At 41.2% G+C, this 15,240-nt stretch overlaps 1 protein-coding gene across 2 annotated transcripts; it reads right to left on the bottom strand.

The window, feature by feature from the left end:
* Positions 1–395: 395 nt before the first annotated feature.
* Positions 396–15,212, bottom strand: LOC306836976 (MAM domain-containing protein 2-like). 2 transcript variants are annotated; one of them, XM_079364389.1, is made up of 15 exons: positions 15,016–15,212; positions 14,780–14,890; positions 11,222–11,511; positions 8,545–8,629; positions 8,217–8,354; positions 7,497–7,774; positions 6,281–6,374; positions 5,613–5,756; positions 4,738–4,857; positions 4,468–4,616; positions 2,912–3,008; positions 2,238–2,396; positions 1,856–2,109; positions 807–891; positions 396–723 (listed from the first exon to the last, which is right to left on the bottom strand). In XM_079364389.1, the coding sequence occupies exons 1-15, from the start codon at positions 15,044–15,046 to the stop codon at positions 677–679; spliced, it is 2,082 nt and encodes a 693-aa protein (XP_079220515.1). In that variant the 5' UTR covers positions 15,047–15,212; the 3' UTR covers positions 396–676. The 2 variants fall into 2 exon arrangements, with proteins under 2 accessions (XP_079220515.1, XP_079220514.1); XM_079364388.1 differs by having other exon boundaries at positions 4,468–4,637.
* Positions 15,213–15,240: the final 28 nt, after the last annotated feature.

Below are 15,240 nucleotides of genomic sequence, written 5' to 3' on the forward strand. Positions count from 1 at the left end.
ACTTAGAGAGGTTACTGTCAGACGGGGATTGGAACCAGGAACCTCCTCGCTTTGGGGCGACCCCTGTTTTTACCGTAGCAATAATTATTAGGAACCTTAAAAGTAAATATCTAACTTCATCTCTCAGCTGTGTAACATATATCTAAAGTTTTAAGAAATTGCAGAAGTGAAATGACAAAGAAGCCGTTTATTTGAGGAAGCCTAATTTAGAATCTCTGCGTCCATTTCATAGTTGTTCTGACATGTTTATTACACATCTGTCAAGTGTCCCTTATTGTCCATATCTCTACTACAATTAGTCGAAAGTGTACAAGTATGACCCTTTAAAATTGAATGAGTCCCTCTAAGTTAGAGTAGTTTTCAGGTCACCAAACAAAAGAAACACAAAACGAATGTGGGTTAACTTTCTGGATTTATTTGAGAAATAGGCATTAATCTAATGCATATAAAGTGGAAGAAACACACAGTTTAACACACCCTCTGACGCTGCAGTGCAGAGAGAAATGCTGACTATGACACAACTGATATGTGTTGCTCCATGAAAACAGCACTACATGAGAAGTTTTACCTTTTAGCCACATCCCTACATGTTCTGGTGAGCATGTAGGAGTCAGGAGTCTGTAATGTGCAAGAAGTACAGCGTTCATGCATCCTACACCGGCTTCTCTCGTCTCTGCTACTCGATCTCATTGGAGGTTCCCACAGAGGCCTTGATCTCCATTTCTGTCAGGAAGTCAAAGATAAGAAGGAGCTGTTACACACTGCATCAGTTTATTCAGCAAATACATGAAAGAGAGAGAGTTTACCTGGGCAGGGTCCACCTTCCAGGATAATATCATCGATGGCGATGTCACTCCTTACTGATGAGCCCCTGGTGGCTTCAAACACAATCTGGAACAGTGAAAAGAGCAGCCAGTATCAACTGTGTTAAAATATTTCATTACGTGTCAAACTTCGTGAAAAACAATTGATTAAAAAAACATTAAAATGTTTTCGAAATCTCCATATCTTTGCATTTAAGCATGCAAATAATATGCAAATAATAGCACACATCAGCTGAATTATATTACTGTTTGTACATGTGTGAAATTACAATAATCTTAATTTCACATCAAGGTCCAAGAACACTTCTTATTGTGTAACACAGGCAGCTATGTTACTGAAAATTCACATGAATGTCCAAGAAAACATGACTACTTTACATTTCTTTTTATGGCCCATCTATAAATAATGGGAAGAGGTGCATTTACAGTCATCAGATTTACTTTAACACTTGGTCAACCTACAGGTGAGCTACTGAAAACCTGCCGGCGAGCTCCTGAGCTTCCTGTTGGAGACCCCTTGTAATGTTGATTCACTGTTGCTGATGTCAGTCAGACCTGATACAGTTCAGCGTTGTCTTGAGACCAAGGACAGCTGGGAGAGAGAGTCAGCAGCTCTTCCTGATATCTGCAGGATGTTTGGGAGAACTTGTCCAGGCTTCTTGACCTTACATTATTCAAGGTGGGTCAATGAACACGACCCTGATAATATCTCTTTGAATATATGCAGAGCCTTTAGAAGAATCCAGGGGTTATATATATTTGAAGCGTGACACTGAACCACAAGTGTGATGTTGAATCATGTCTCAATGAGTGGGCCTTCTCATCTGATTTATAAACTCTCATCAACGTGAGCCATCTGAGTCTAAGGAGTCTTACTGTGTGGAGTCAAGTCTTGATAATTTCCTTGACACACCTGGTCTAAATAAACAACTTGACTCTGGGAATGTGTGTCGACCATCATGGATGATTTGTGTCAACAGCTCATCTTTCATATCAAACAGAAGGAGACACGACAACATGCTACTACTTGCCTGATGCTGGCTGTCACTCTGGTACTCCACCGTCGCTCTCAGCCAGGAGATGCTCTGCTCGCCGCTAAGTTGCCACAGCAACACATCTTCTCCATCCTTGCTGAGGCGAATGCTGAGCTGTCCCGTGCCGGAGCCGTACATGTTGTAGAAGAAGCGCAGACACTGAGGCCCCCTGGAGCCCCTCACGATGGAGGAAAACAGCCGGACGCTCTGACCGGGCAGCAAGGGGGATGCCTCCAAGTAAAGGTAGTATCCTGTCAATCAAACTTTTGTCTGATTACAGATATCTGAGCTGAAATGTGTATTTGTTTTAATAATACTGTGTTTAATTTAATCATGTTAGCATGACTTTTCAGCTTCTGACAAGACAAGTAACCCTCACCCAGTCCCGTGGTGTGGTCTCCCCTGGGTCCAGTATATGATGTAGGGGTAGGTCCTCTCCTCCACTCCCAGTCAGCGTCGTCACTGTGCTTGTCCTGAGTGTAACCGCACAGACCTGCTTCGAAGTCACAGTGTCCCGGGAGAAGCGATGACAACGAAGCTGCAGAAAAACCAAATGTAAGTTAACATTTCATTCTAATAGACAACACGATGGAAATCTTTTTTTATTTTGACACTCAGCATTGTCAGTCCAATATGGTGACTACTTCATTGAGAATGAAAATGACTCTTCAGAAAAGAATGGTTGACGTCCATATTTTATACAGTCAATTCAAAGAAGCATTTTTCTAGACTTCTAGATAAAACAGTGAAGTCGACCTGAACCTTTAGGTTTAAAATCAACATATCGTTATCATTCTTTTCAACATGTCATAATTTGTAAGAATCCTCCAGTCATGACCTAAACATCTTTAAAGGTCACACTGCCCTATAACACCCTCAATTTTATTTATCCTCAAGGTTAAGTGGGTGTCTGTGCCATACGTAAAGACATTCCCTCCACAAGTTTCTAGGATTGTTTATCGTCTTGTTCCTGTGTATCCTCAAGGACAGACAGAAACCACACATACACTTTGCCTTCAGTGTTGACTGATAACACATTTAAATGATTTGTACCTGCTGTTAGCTCACAGTCTCCGAGGCTAACACTGATATCGTCTAAAGCCACAGAGCCGCAGTCCCAGAAGCTCCTGCAGGTGCTGACGAAGACCACCTGAACAGTGAGACAGCCAGCAGAGTTTCCTTTATCATCCAACATCTCAGAGGAAATCTCACAGTCACTGACAGATCCGAGTCTGAATGCATCCAAACACACGCACTCTTTGTTGTGGCTGCACTTCACTGTGCTGCTCTGTTATTTGTGTGAGACTCTGGAGGAAATGATCAATGAAATACTGAATGTTTTTAAGTAGATCAGTGTGGTGAAGCCTTTAAGCACTTTCCAGATCTGTCTGGTCGGTCCAGGTCTCAACACACAGAACTCATTATATCATCTGTTTTAAATCGCTTTAGCCTGTTTGTCCTCTTTTCTCTCCTCAACTGTTTTCATTTCTGCCTCCCTTCCACCCTTCTTTCATTTATCATTAGCGGGACAATCCCGGTGTTTGAGTTTTATTTTTATCCTTTTTTATTAAAGATTTATTTTGGGGCTTTTTGCCTTTTTTGAGAGGACAGTTGATAAAGTAGGAGAGAGACAGTGAGGTATGACATGCGGGAAAGGAGCCACAGGTCCGTCCACATGGAGGACCATAGGCCGTACATGGGGCTCAACCCAACCACTAGGCCATCTGTGCCCCATAAATCGTTTCTCAATTAGCTTATCTTTCTTGTGAAGTGGATAATATTTCCATTAAGAAGTGATTTTAGGAGCGTAGCTCGAATAATCCATCAGTTCAACACTCGGGCTCAGACAACAGCTGTTGAATAGATTCCCATGACCATTAACATTCATTAGCCTCAGAAGGAGAGTTTGCCCTTACTCTTTTCATGATATTAGTTCAAGTGAGCACAACAGAGCCAATTAGCAAATGACAGCATTGATAAACAATAGCATGCTAGCATAACAACTCTGAGTATGTTGGCATAGGTCAACACACAAACAAATTACACTAATAAATTGACAAACCATATTTGCTGGGAAACACTTAATCATTAATGTGTAAATTGGAGTTTATAACCTGTTCTACTCTGATACTGAACTTTGAGCACACACAGAACGTCTTAATCCTCCATTTTTTCTTCTTCTGTTCATTTTGTTTGACACTCTAACATGTTTGTTTGACTTGATTAGCTTTTCCTATCCTTGCCTCCCTCCCTCTCTTCTTAAACCTTTTTCCTTTCTCCATATCATCCATCTTTTTTAAATGTTCTGTATATTTGGTGTCCTCAGCTTTCTCCCTGAATGTAGAAAATTATTTTTCTTCACATCTCCTACTTGTCTTTCCATCTTTATGTGTTCAAGTGTATACTCGATAATTAGCCCTACTTCATTTTAATCTCTCTCCCTTCATTGACTCATCAAACTGTTTATTTCTCTCTCAGTTCATCAATGATTTGCCTCCCTCTTTGTTTCCATTTCCACACTCTTATATCCTCTCTTTTAGCTGTTCCAATCTTCTGGTTCTCTATTTTGATACCCCTTGATGTAATATTTCCATTTCCTCTTCTCTGACCTTGGCAGGCTTTGATGTCTGGAAGGTGACATCTGCTCCGATCCAGATTCCTCTGGATTTCTCTGCTTGAGTCCAGATCTTCTCCTGGCTGCTGCTCTGCTGCTGCTGCTGCAGATAAACAGCGAGAGCTCGGTCCGTCTGGTTGAAACCTGCCGTTGCCAGAGTTATTCCTGGTTGGTGAGTCAGCAAAAATAAATCACAGCCGAGGACACACATATAGTCACAAACAGCCTCATGCACATATCCAGACAGATTTTGGGGCACACTCACCTCTCAGAGAGAAGTAGAATCTCAGGCAGAACTTCATGTTCCCTGGGAGAGTTGGACCGATCAGACGGTTAACGTAACCGAAGCGAGGGATCAGCCGCGCGTGAGCCAACAGGAAAGATCCTGGAAGAGGAAGAAGGCCATCATGATCTCACAAAACCCTCTCTTCCTCACAGTCTACTCTGGTGTCTTTGCAGTTTTCCAATCATGACTCGCACCCTGTAATTATCTTGATTTCATCGTTTGAAACACTTTTTTAGTCCAAGGAAAAAACTGCACTTTAAAGAAAACAAAACAAGCCGACAAAGAAACAACCACGACCAAATCCCAGACAAAGGACATTTTAATGTCTTACATGTAATCAAAAATGTATGCTGTGAGGATGTGGAGCAGTTTGATGGAAACAGCTGATGGCTGCTTGTGGAAGCATTTACTGAAGCATGTTATACAACCAAACAATAAGCTAAGAGAGAAGAAAACAATTTTAAAGCAGCACAACAATGAAATCATTTCCCGTCAAATCAAATATCAAAGGGGTGATAATGGATAATTTATCAGCTAATGTTGGCTCCAGCTTGGTTAGCAAGATCCATCTGTCATTCATGTTGAGTGTATTTATAAGACTCAGGCTGCAGTACAGAGGTCTCGTATTCTCACTTCTCAATTATTCCACGTCCCAGATTTGTTCTTGTTTCAAACCAGCTTCTTTTAAACTGATATCTGTGAGGACATTTCTCAGACTTCACACAGCGACCTCTGCACCCAGAAAAAGCTTTATACCATTTGTTCATGAGAACAAGTGATCCCTAAGGCCCCTGTAAACTGACTTTGATGTGTAGAATAGATCTATCAGAGTTGCATGCTTCATTTTAACCCACCTGCTCCTGTAGTGTGATCTCCATTCCTGAATATGTTTGGCTTCACAGATACTTTGTTCCACGAGCCCACCACCTGGTCCTGGGTGTACTGACAGAGACCTGACTCAAAGTCACAGTTAGCCACAGAGGGGTCGAAGGTCGGCTCTGTGGGGCAGATGTAGGGAATCAGCATGTCGATGGTGATGAATGGACACAAACTGCTCGGCCTTAAATAATTAATATTTGTTGGCAAGATTTGTTCGACATTTGTGACGGATTCTCATATTTCCAAGGAAAATGAATCCTGCAGTTTTATTGACCCTCCTGACCTTCCTCCAGCTGCCCAGTCAGATCAATCTATTTATTTCAATTCTACAATGGAAATACCAAAACACAAATTTAAATCGAAAGAGCTCATTCACGTTTAGAAGTACATTTTTTGGAAACAGTCTTTGGACTTTAGGCAAACTTGACATTTTTATTTCCTTTTATGTTCACCTCTATGGTTTCTAATGGCGTCTTCTATAAACAGCTGATGGTACATTAAGAACAGAGTCCTTCTGAATTCATAAAGTATTCATATCTTGGTATACAAGAGTGCTCATTATTGCAACATAAATTAGACTTTCTTCTAATTTAAGCATGAAATGAGCCTGTGTGGAATAAAAAAGGGAACAGCTGCTTCTCACCAGAGTCAGTGCTGCAAAACTCTGGAGAAAAGGAAATGTCATCAACTGCAACACGTCCGCCTCTCGGGCTGTTAAAGGCCACTTCAAAGACCACCTGGAGGCAGACAGACGCTCATTAACGGACATGCATGCCATCATGCGCATGCAAGATGCACACCCACACACAGAAGGCACATTTATGTACATTCCCATACAGTGTTGAGATAATAGTTTTAACAATTATTTATGTTGTATTTTGGTGGATATCAAAGCAGGGGGGAAGGAGGGGTCCTGTTTTTAAGTATCGAATGGAGATGAAAAGAAAATCTTATTGAGGTAATAAGACAATGACTTCCATGGTCCATTGTTGCTAGTTTCTAAAGGCTGTATAGAAAGTACTTTTTGCTGCCAACGCGACCTATTTCTTAAGTTGTCCTGTCGACCAGTCATACTCCACTTTGGTCTGTAGTCTCTCATGTTCCACATTCAGTATTAATATTTTAGGATCTATAACTTTCACTATAATTCATGAGTTTTCTGTTTTTCTGCTGTTTGCACATGCTCAGCATACCTGACTTCAACATCCTACAACACAGTTTAAAGGTTCATTTAAAAGTTATTAAAGTATTTGTTTTAAATGACCAGATAATTGTTTTTTGCTTGCTTTAGCAGCACAACTGAAAAATAAACTAAAATGTTAAAACTATGAATGGAAGCTGGCTGTGTGAAGTTAATGTTGAATAATACACAAAACAACACTGGACCAGCTTACTTCTGTTTGGTGGAGGAGAGGTCTCTGAAGCGGTTACAGGGAAAAGGAATTAGCCTGTTTTTGAGATCATATTTTCATCTGTCAGACCCTGTAATCATTTTTGCTGTTTAAAGTTCGATGTTTTGTCCCCTTTTCATTGATTTTGTAAGTCCCAAAGGTTGTGTAAAACAAAACAAGTAGAAGTTAAAGAAATACTTAGAATTTTTTTTGCAGATAAATCATAATCTCAGTCTATTGAAAAACATATGAGCAGTCATTATTTTGATCATTGCAGTTCTTTTGTAGGCAAAATAAACAATGTCTAGTAGGCAAGTCATTTAATTAGAGAGGATCTTTAATAGGATGGATATTAAAGAATGTGAATAAATGGTGAAAGTTATTTTGAGGTGAGTCTTATCTATTCTTTACATTTATCACGTTTTAAATGCTCCTTAATTAAAGTTCACATGTTGCGTTCACACTGACCTGTACAGAGTACGGGGCCTTCAGGTCCACCTGCACAGGTATCCATTCTCCCAGCATCCCACTCCAGTCGCTCTGGTTCTCTGTCTCCGCCCTCCACAGTTCCTGGTACTGACCCAGTTTGTCCCTGGTGAAGACAGAGAACAGGTTTCCTCTCTCCTCACTGCGCTGGTACTGAAAGCTCAGGCAGCCGGACAGCGGCACCATCGTCATCGGAGAGATCAGCTTGGCCACTTCTTTAAAGGTCTTAGCGTAGACCGAGTCCACATACATCAAGTGACCTGGGGGGTGAATATAAGTGAGGTTACTCATACCAAAATAGATTGATTTTGTATTTTATGATGGCAGACAACAATTTTGAAAATGGTTAGAGGAGCAGTATGTAACTCTGGCCCCTAGTGTTGAAAATGGGTACTGCAGCCCAAATTCAAATCATTGGAGAGAGCTGTCTCCCAGCCCCCTCGTCCCTCGAGTACAGGTGCACTCAGGTTGCTATGTCTCACAAACTGAAGCTTCAGTGTTTAGTCAACTCTTTGACAGTCTGCAAACATTTCTGCGTTCTAACCTCTCTCCATTTTTCAAAAGAATCATATTGATCCTAGTTTGAACACGTTTCGGCTCATGGAGATAACTCTCTATAATTTCTTTTCAGAGATTAAAAACAAAAAAATGCCACTGGATAAAATGAGCTTTTTGAGAATAATATGTGATTATCTAACTCACCTGTCTTGTTGTTGTATGTGTGGTCATTTGGGATGTCGTTGTGAAGGAGCTGGCTCCCTCCACCTCCAACGTACCAGTTTACATTTGCGTTCCATAGATTACTGTATCCACACAGGTGAGACTCCTCAAAATCACAATCTAAACGCAGAAAACAACGAGAAATCAGAAACAGAACCAGCGTTATGTGTGTGGGTCAGAATGGCTTCATGCTGCTGTAACCTAATAAGAGCCCAAGTGAGCACAGATGGTCTTTATCCTGACATGAATATTTGATTTTTTCTTTTGTTTTAGAAAGACGTGCGACTGATGTATTTGTGAAATCACCGACCCAGGCAGTATCCGGGGCTGATGTGGATCTCAAAGATGGCCACGCTGCTCCCAGGGCTCCTTCCAGGTTTACCTTCAATCACAACCTAATCAACAACAGATGTTCAGTCAAACCATGCAACCTTTGATACGGGTCGACACAGGAATGACATCATAGAGGGAGGGTGAACGTATGTAAGGTCAGACAGAACACATACATACATATGCATAACAATCTAATTCATTTCAAAGCTCTCGTGATCATCAGGCTTTATGTGAAATGACAAACAGAAAGATGGAGCAGAAACACATTTGTGAAAACATGAGGTCAGAGCTTGTGCATGTGAGAACATGTGTGTGTGGGTTGAAGGGTGATCCTATGTTCAAACTGTACGTTAAAGCATGAAACAATGAAATGCTTTTAAATAACATCTAATAGATGCAGAGCAACATAAGCCTGATGAATATAAGTCTTTCAAGCTCCGAGTTGGTCTCCACCACCCAAATATCCGACTTTTATCTGCTCGAGGTTAGTGCAGTTCAGTGAGCCCTGTACAGTAATATTAATGTGCCATAAAGCTAAAACTAGAACTGAAAGAGGCTGATAATGGTCCAGTTAGCTTCACAATTGTAAATCATTTAAAATATCAACTTAAACGGCGGCATCAATTTTCTGGAATAACGTAAAAATATAAACCTTAAGCAATGACAATGCTGGATTTGACTTTTGCTTCTTTCGACCTCGTAACGTTGTCATCATGAAAGGAAAGGTCATGACACATTTTGGCTTTCTTATGAAGAGCAATCCTCGTGCCAGTTCATAACAAATGATATCTCAAGACACTTTGCAAAGAGCCAGTAAAAGACCATACTTGTTATTTAATATTACAAAACAGCAGGTCAAAAGACTTTATTCTTCTTTGTAAAACAAAGACCCAACGTTATACATAATGAGCAGAGCACTTAACATCATTTAGCAAAGTTACAGTGGTGAAAAAAAAAGTCCTTTTAAGAGGCAGAAATCTGTGAAGATCAAGAGCCAAAACTGTGCTGGGCTTGAAACACCACACACACAGATAACAGATTGGTTTTTATATTTTCTTTTCAATCATCGACAAAAGTCTTTTCATTAACCCTAACCATCGAGAATGGTGAGTTTTTGATTCAGCTGCAACTACTTTTCATCTACAACTTATTAGCCTCTCGTTCATAAAGGAACATTTCAAAGAAGCACACTTTTTTTATTTATTTTTTAAGAGCTACATGTGAAGATGTAGATCACTGTCATGCACAGCACTGGAGTCTGGATCTGGGTTAGTTTAATTATTATGAAGGCAGAACTCATAGAGAGGCAGTTAAGTTAATTTAACCTCTGCTTTATAATCATATATATCGAGTCAAGTTTGTTTGAATATTTTTACCACAATGAATGTAAGTGCCTTGATATAAGGATTTGTGGGGTGTTGCTCTATATCTTGGCAACAATTTCTCTGAAGTGAGCCGGTCTAACAGTTTGTTCTTTTCCAGTCTTTTGCTGCTTACAGATTGCGAGTGTGTATAGCAGAATATTTATGCCTCGTCTGCAGTGTGTAGCGCATGTCCCATCATCCGCCATCGAGAGCGAGCAGGGTGAAGCAGTGTGTGTGTGTGTGTGTGTGTGTGTGTGTGTGTGAAGCTCCTGCTGTTTGTTCAAACATGGTGCCTCTCGCTCTTCTCTCAACTTTCTGCAATGCCGTTATGTAATTTAAATCCACTGGGACGCCAATATTATACAGTTGCAGAACCACAATCTGCAAAAGGCTTTTATGGTAAGATAAGCCAGCAATGCCTGACTGCAGCAACTGAACACAGATGTGAGGTTGGTGTAGTTTTTCTCTTCGGCTCTTTGAAAAGTATAGAACACATTTGTCGCAAAATGAATCCTTTTTTGTGTAATGAGAGGAATACTGTTGTCCAACCAGGAGGAAGAGGTGGTGTGTTTGTGTTAGGTAAGAATAAGAAGCTTTTATCAGCCTTCAAGTTTAAATCTCTGGACTGAAATAGAGTTTGTTTGGGCTTCGAGGGGCCCACACATGGTACAGACCTGACTTTCCATTATGTAGGTCCTGACCCTGTCACAGTCAGCTCTGCCTCTGCATATAACATAAACATGGGCTGAGCTGTTCCCACAGTGTTTGGACACTGTGTGTGTGAGTGAATATAGGTGTTTTTACACACGCATCATCATGGCCTTAATTTGGGGCCTGCATGTGTTATGTCAACCTGTATCTGTCTTCCTCTCAAAAGCAGCATAACTGCTGTCTTTGTGAATGAGAGACATTTGGACAGTCTGCAGTTTACTACTCACTGCAGAAGTGACTTTTGGTTGGAGCTCAAAATATGTGTACATTATGCTGTGTTTTGTAAGATGCCTTATAATTGTGTGATGTCGTTAACCAACATCCACATTGAATATCTTAAAGTCAAAGGATTCATTTCACATAATTCTCACTGTTAGTAGCCTTTCATTTTGTGCTTCCTGTAACACAAACTGTGGGTTTCAACTGTTGGTGCCATGCAAGGCTCTGAGAATAGTTATTTCTCTGCATGCTGTAAACATAAACCACCTGTGAGGACATTTAGAGGCACGTTGGCCTTGTTTGTCACATGAAGCTGGTTTCTTCATCAAACAAGGATGAGAGACACTTAGATTCTATTACCGTGTAAGGCTCAGTGTTGTTCTGCAGGTCCATGCTTGAGATGACCCAGCTGTCAGAGGGCTCCTGGCTGTTCCACAGGGGCATGTCGAAGCTCTTTCCCTCAGTGCGCTGCAGCACCGTCAGGCTTCCTGACCCGGTGATCTGATAGACGAGCCTCAGGCAGCTCCACTCACCCTGCTCCAGAGCCGGGCTCAGCAGCACCCCTATAGTCTCGTCCTGCGGTCCAGAATCTGCGCCCGTCTCACCATCCTGAACCTCGGCAGGGGCCGCATCCACCGCAACAAAACGGCCTGAAACCAAAAGGTATGAGGAGTTGAGACTATGCAACTTGGGAGCACAAGTTCCAAATCCGAGATAGTATTCTCTTAACTTATATTCCAAAATATGCACGTGTTTCTTCAATCCCAAAACGAGGATTTTTGTATAGAAAAGACAAGGTTTCTCTTATGGGTCGACAAACAGGGAGCAAACAAGTTAAAGGCTGGATACTGTTACTCATGAAACAATTACTTGGAGCCAAAAACTAAACTTAGCATGGGATAAAGCCCTATTCATCAGTCACTTAGCTCCCATGAAGACAGCGACTCTTCCTCAGAGCTGCAGCGGCCTTTGAGCTCTCCTTACTCGTCTGTCATTTATTATTTGTCCCTGTGAAAAGCCCTGCTGCCCCAAGGCTTCTTTCTCTTGACAAACACACATGAGTCCAAACTAACACACACTCACTGTAGAGCTGAGCTCATTTCACTGTGCCAATCAGTCTACCCAAGATGTTGCACTTGTTTGCACATATAGGTATTTAAATATGAAATGTGAACCCAATCAACCATATTGAAGTAGAAGCAACACACTCTCTTGTTTTAATCAGTATCAATGCCTTATTTGGACTCAAAAACAAAGCACATGAAAAGTGCTTCATATATTTGACATGACTTCACTCCTCCTGCAGCCTCAGCTGTGCTGCAGAAACCCAGAGAGAGGAGAACAAATGAGCGAGAGCTGAGCACACCATTACAACACCAAACCACACTGACCTTTTCAAACAAGCCGGTGGCAATAGCAACAAGGATGGAAACAGGAAAAGATGGCAGAGGAAAGACTGACGGTGAAAAGTGCCGCGACGACTGAGCAAATTCCAGACAAGTGCGAGCAAGGAGGAAAAGTCTTTACGGGGAGGTTTTCTGAAATAGGAGTCTTGTTGCAGAAATGACTGGAGCTGCAGGACATGGTTGTGATTGAGAAATCTGCCTCTCCAGTCCGTTAGAAGCTGATGAGATTAAGACTGAGTTTTGATTGGGCCGCTCTAGTGCAGCAGAGTTACTTCGATTGACAAGTTGATGGTGAAGTCAATAAATGCCTTTGAGGCTAAGTGTGCTAATTGAGCGAGTGAAGTCGTGAACAGTTTGCTTCATCTCATTCAATTTAAGTATTCTGAATGAATTACTTCTCGCTCTGTGCACAGTATGATGTGTGTGCTTCATTGTTTTTCTCAGGACTGTTTTAGCTGAGACTAAAGACTGGAAATAAGATGAAACAAGCAGAGACACTTAAAGGGCCATACTCAACCTAAAAACCATTGTTAGTGAGAGCATGGTTTGTTGTGTCCACCTGTCTCCACACTGTGTACTATGCTTACTGTATGCCTCCAGAACTAATGCACATAAATGTGATGCAAGCCAACAATCCCTCTTTAGGGCTAGTAACTGTTTCAAAATGTTTGAACTCACTACTTTAGATTAGAACTAATACCAAAAGAAACGTTGATCACTGTCGTGTTGCCCCCACCTCTCCCGATAATCCCAACGAGTTCAACATGATTACATTTCAGCAAACGCATCATGTCAAACAGCATCCTCACGTTTACTGGTGCATGGACTGTTAGTGTTGTAGCTGCTGTGTAGTAAAGATGAATTCATGTGGTGATGATGATGATGGGCTGCAGGAGAGACACGATCTGGATATAGAAAGGATTGGATGACTCGTAAAGTATGGATATATTTAATTTCAGACATTTTTAAACTCTGGCACTAATCCTCATGTGTCACTCTCTCAAAGAGATTTTATGAGCATATTTTTCCCATTTGTCACACTACACACTAGATAACTGATGGTTTCTGCAAACAGATAGGGAAATGATATAGTATGTATCCTTTAATAATGGGTTTCTCCACCCATCCCCCTATTTACAACCCATCTGCATCGTTTTCACTTTTATATTGTTTTCTTTACTACACAGAAGAGCAATCACATTAACTGCATTTAAGGTGACTATAAAGTTCATTCTGTTCTGTAAGGATACATCAGAGATTTGCAAAATACCACTGGGTGTAAGGATCAACATGGTGAGGGTTTCGACGTGACTCCATTTGTTTATTTATTAAGTGTATCCTTTCCGCTGATATGTTCTCTCACATTAAGAACAAAAAGATTTTGGCCCCTTGTCCGGTCATGCCTGCTGAGTTATTAGCAGAAGATTTGGAAGTGTTGATGTTGGCCGGATTACACTCAAGGTCTTTGAGGAGTGTGAAGTGGCGGTGTCACAGATTCATTGTTGTTCTTTCTACTTGTGCTTTCATTCAGTGTGCTGCTCTGATTAAGCTTCACTGGAACACCTTTCTGTATTTTGTCTTGTATGGTGAAACTACGGATAACATCGCTTTTTTGACTGTTTCTCCAACGTTTTTTTCCACGAATATTCAACATGACAATATTTGGTTATGCTAAAATAAGATAATCCTGTATTCATCTCGTGAGCGGAAAAATGTACATGCTGCATTTAGGAGCGGCGGATGCTAAACCGTTTTTTCTCCTCACCGTCCTGCATCTTGCAATAGTTCTTTTCTTTTCTTTTCTTTTCAAATGGAAAGACGTGCAGCCCTATTGATATTCTTCATGTTTGTTTCTTTCGTCCATCATAACTCTTACAAAACTGGCCAGACAGATTTAGGTTTATTGCACAATTATTGGTTTTAGGGATGGGCTTTGTGTAGATGATGTCAGGTCCAAGAGCAAAGAGAGTATTATTGTAATGTTAACATGACCTCAGCCTCTGAAAGCAAGCCTCTCTTCATGTCACAACCGATGTGATGGGATCCTGCTGCTCCTGCTACATAAGAGACATTTGTCTCCAGATGAATCTGCAGCCAGATCTCGGTGCAGATACAGCAACAGAGAGAGTGTGAGAAGAGTTATTTCTACTACAGAGTAATAAATACAAATAACCTAATCAGGTTTAAGCTATTGTCTTTGACCCCTTTAGATAATCAGACACTGACTTACTGTAGTTATGGGTGTGTGCAGTCGTCTGTATCAGCTCCAGTACCAACCCAGCAAGAATACCTAAATCTGTTATTTCATTCACTCCAGATGTTCTGAGATGCAAGAATCAATGCAGAACAGATGGCCTTTTTCTAACCACTGTGCTTCAGTGGTATAGTAAAAACCAGCACCAAAACATCTGCAGCATCACATCTAAACATGTAACTGCCACATAGCCACAAACAACTCTACAAGCCTTTTATAAATGCATGCTCTGTGTTTTCTATTCCAATCATTCAGTACCATCTTTGTGCAGGGTCCAGCTCGTGAAGTCTGCATCTGATGTGTATCCACAGGTGTTGGACTCAAAGTTGCAGGAGCCAGGCAACAGTTGGCTTTGTGCTTGGACGTTGGCTTTGAGAGAAAAAAACCAAACAAGAGAAGGCAGAGAGCATGGTAAGAATGAATCATGACATCTGGCATTAACAGAAACATGGCATCATGCACCAGCACTGGCACTGCTGCTGTAATGTACTCACCAGCAAAAGTCAGGAGGTAGAGTAGAAGCATTGCAGCTCTCTGTGGCGATAAACCAACCTTCTGAGGAAATGTGAAAAGTAAAAGTATGGCTTCTCTTGCATCCACAGATGAGGGAAAAAATACAAAAAGTTACAAGAAATGTTGATCTACAAAGATCTTTCTTGTGTTTTTCATCTGAGTGTCTCTCCAGCTCACAGACTGGCAGCACACTGAAGAGTCTTGGA

Source organism: Symphodus melops (assembly GCF_947650265.1).
Source record: "Symphodus melops genome assembly, chromosome: 16".
Lineage (NCBI taxonomy): Eukaryota > Metazoa > Chordata > Actinopteri > Labriformes > Labridae > Symphodus > Symphodus melops.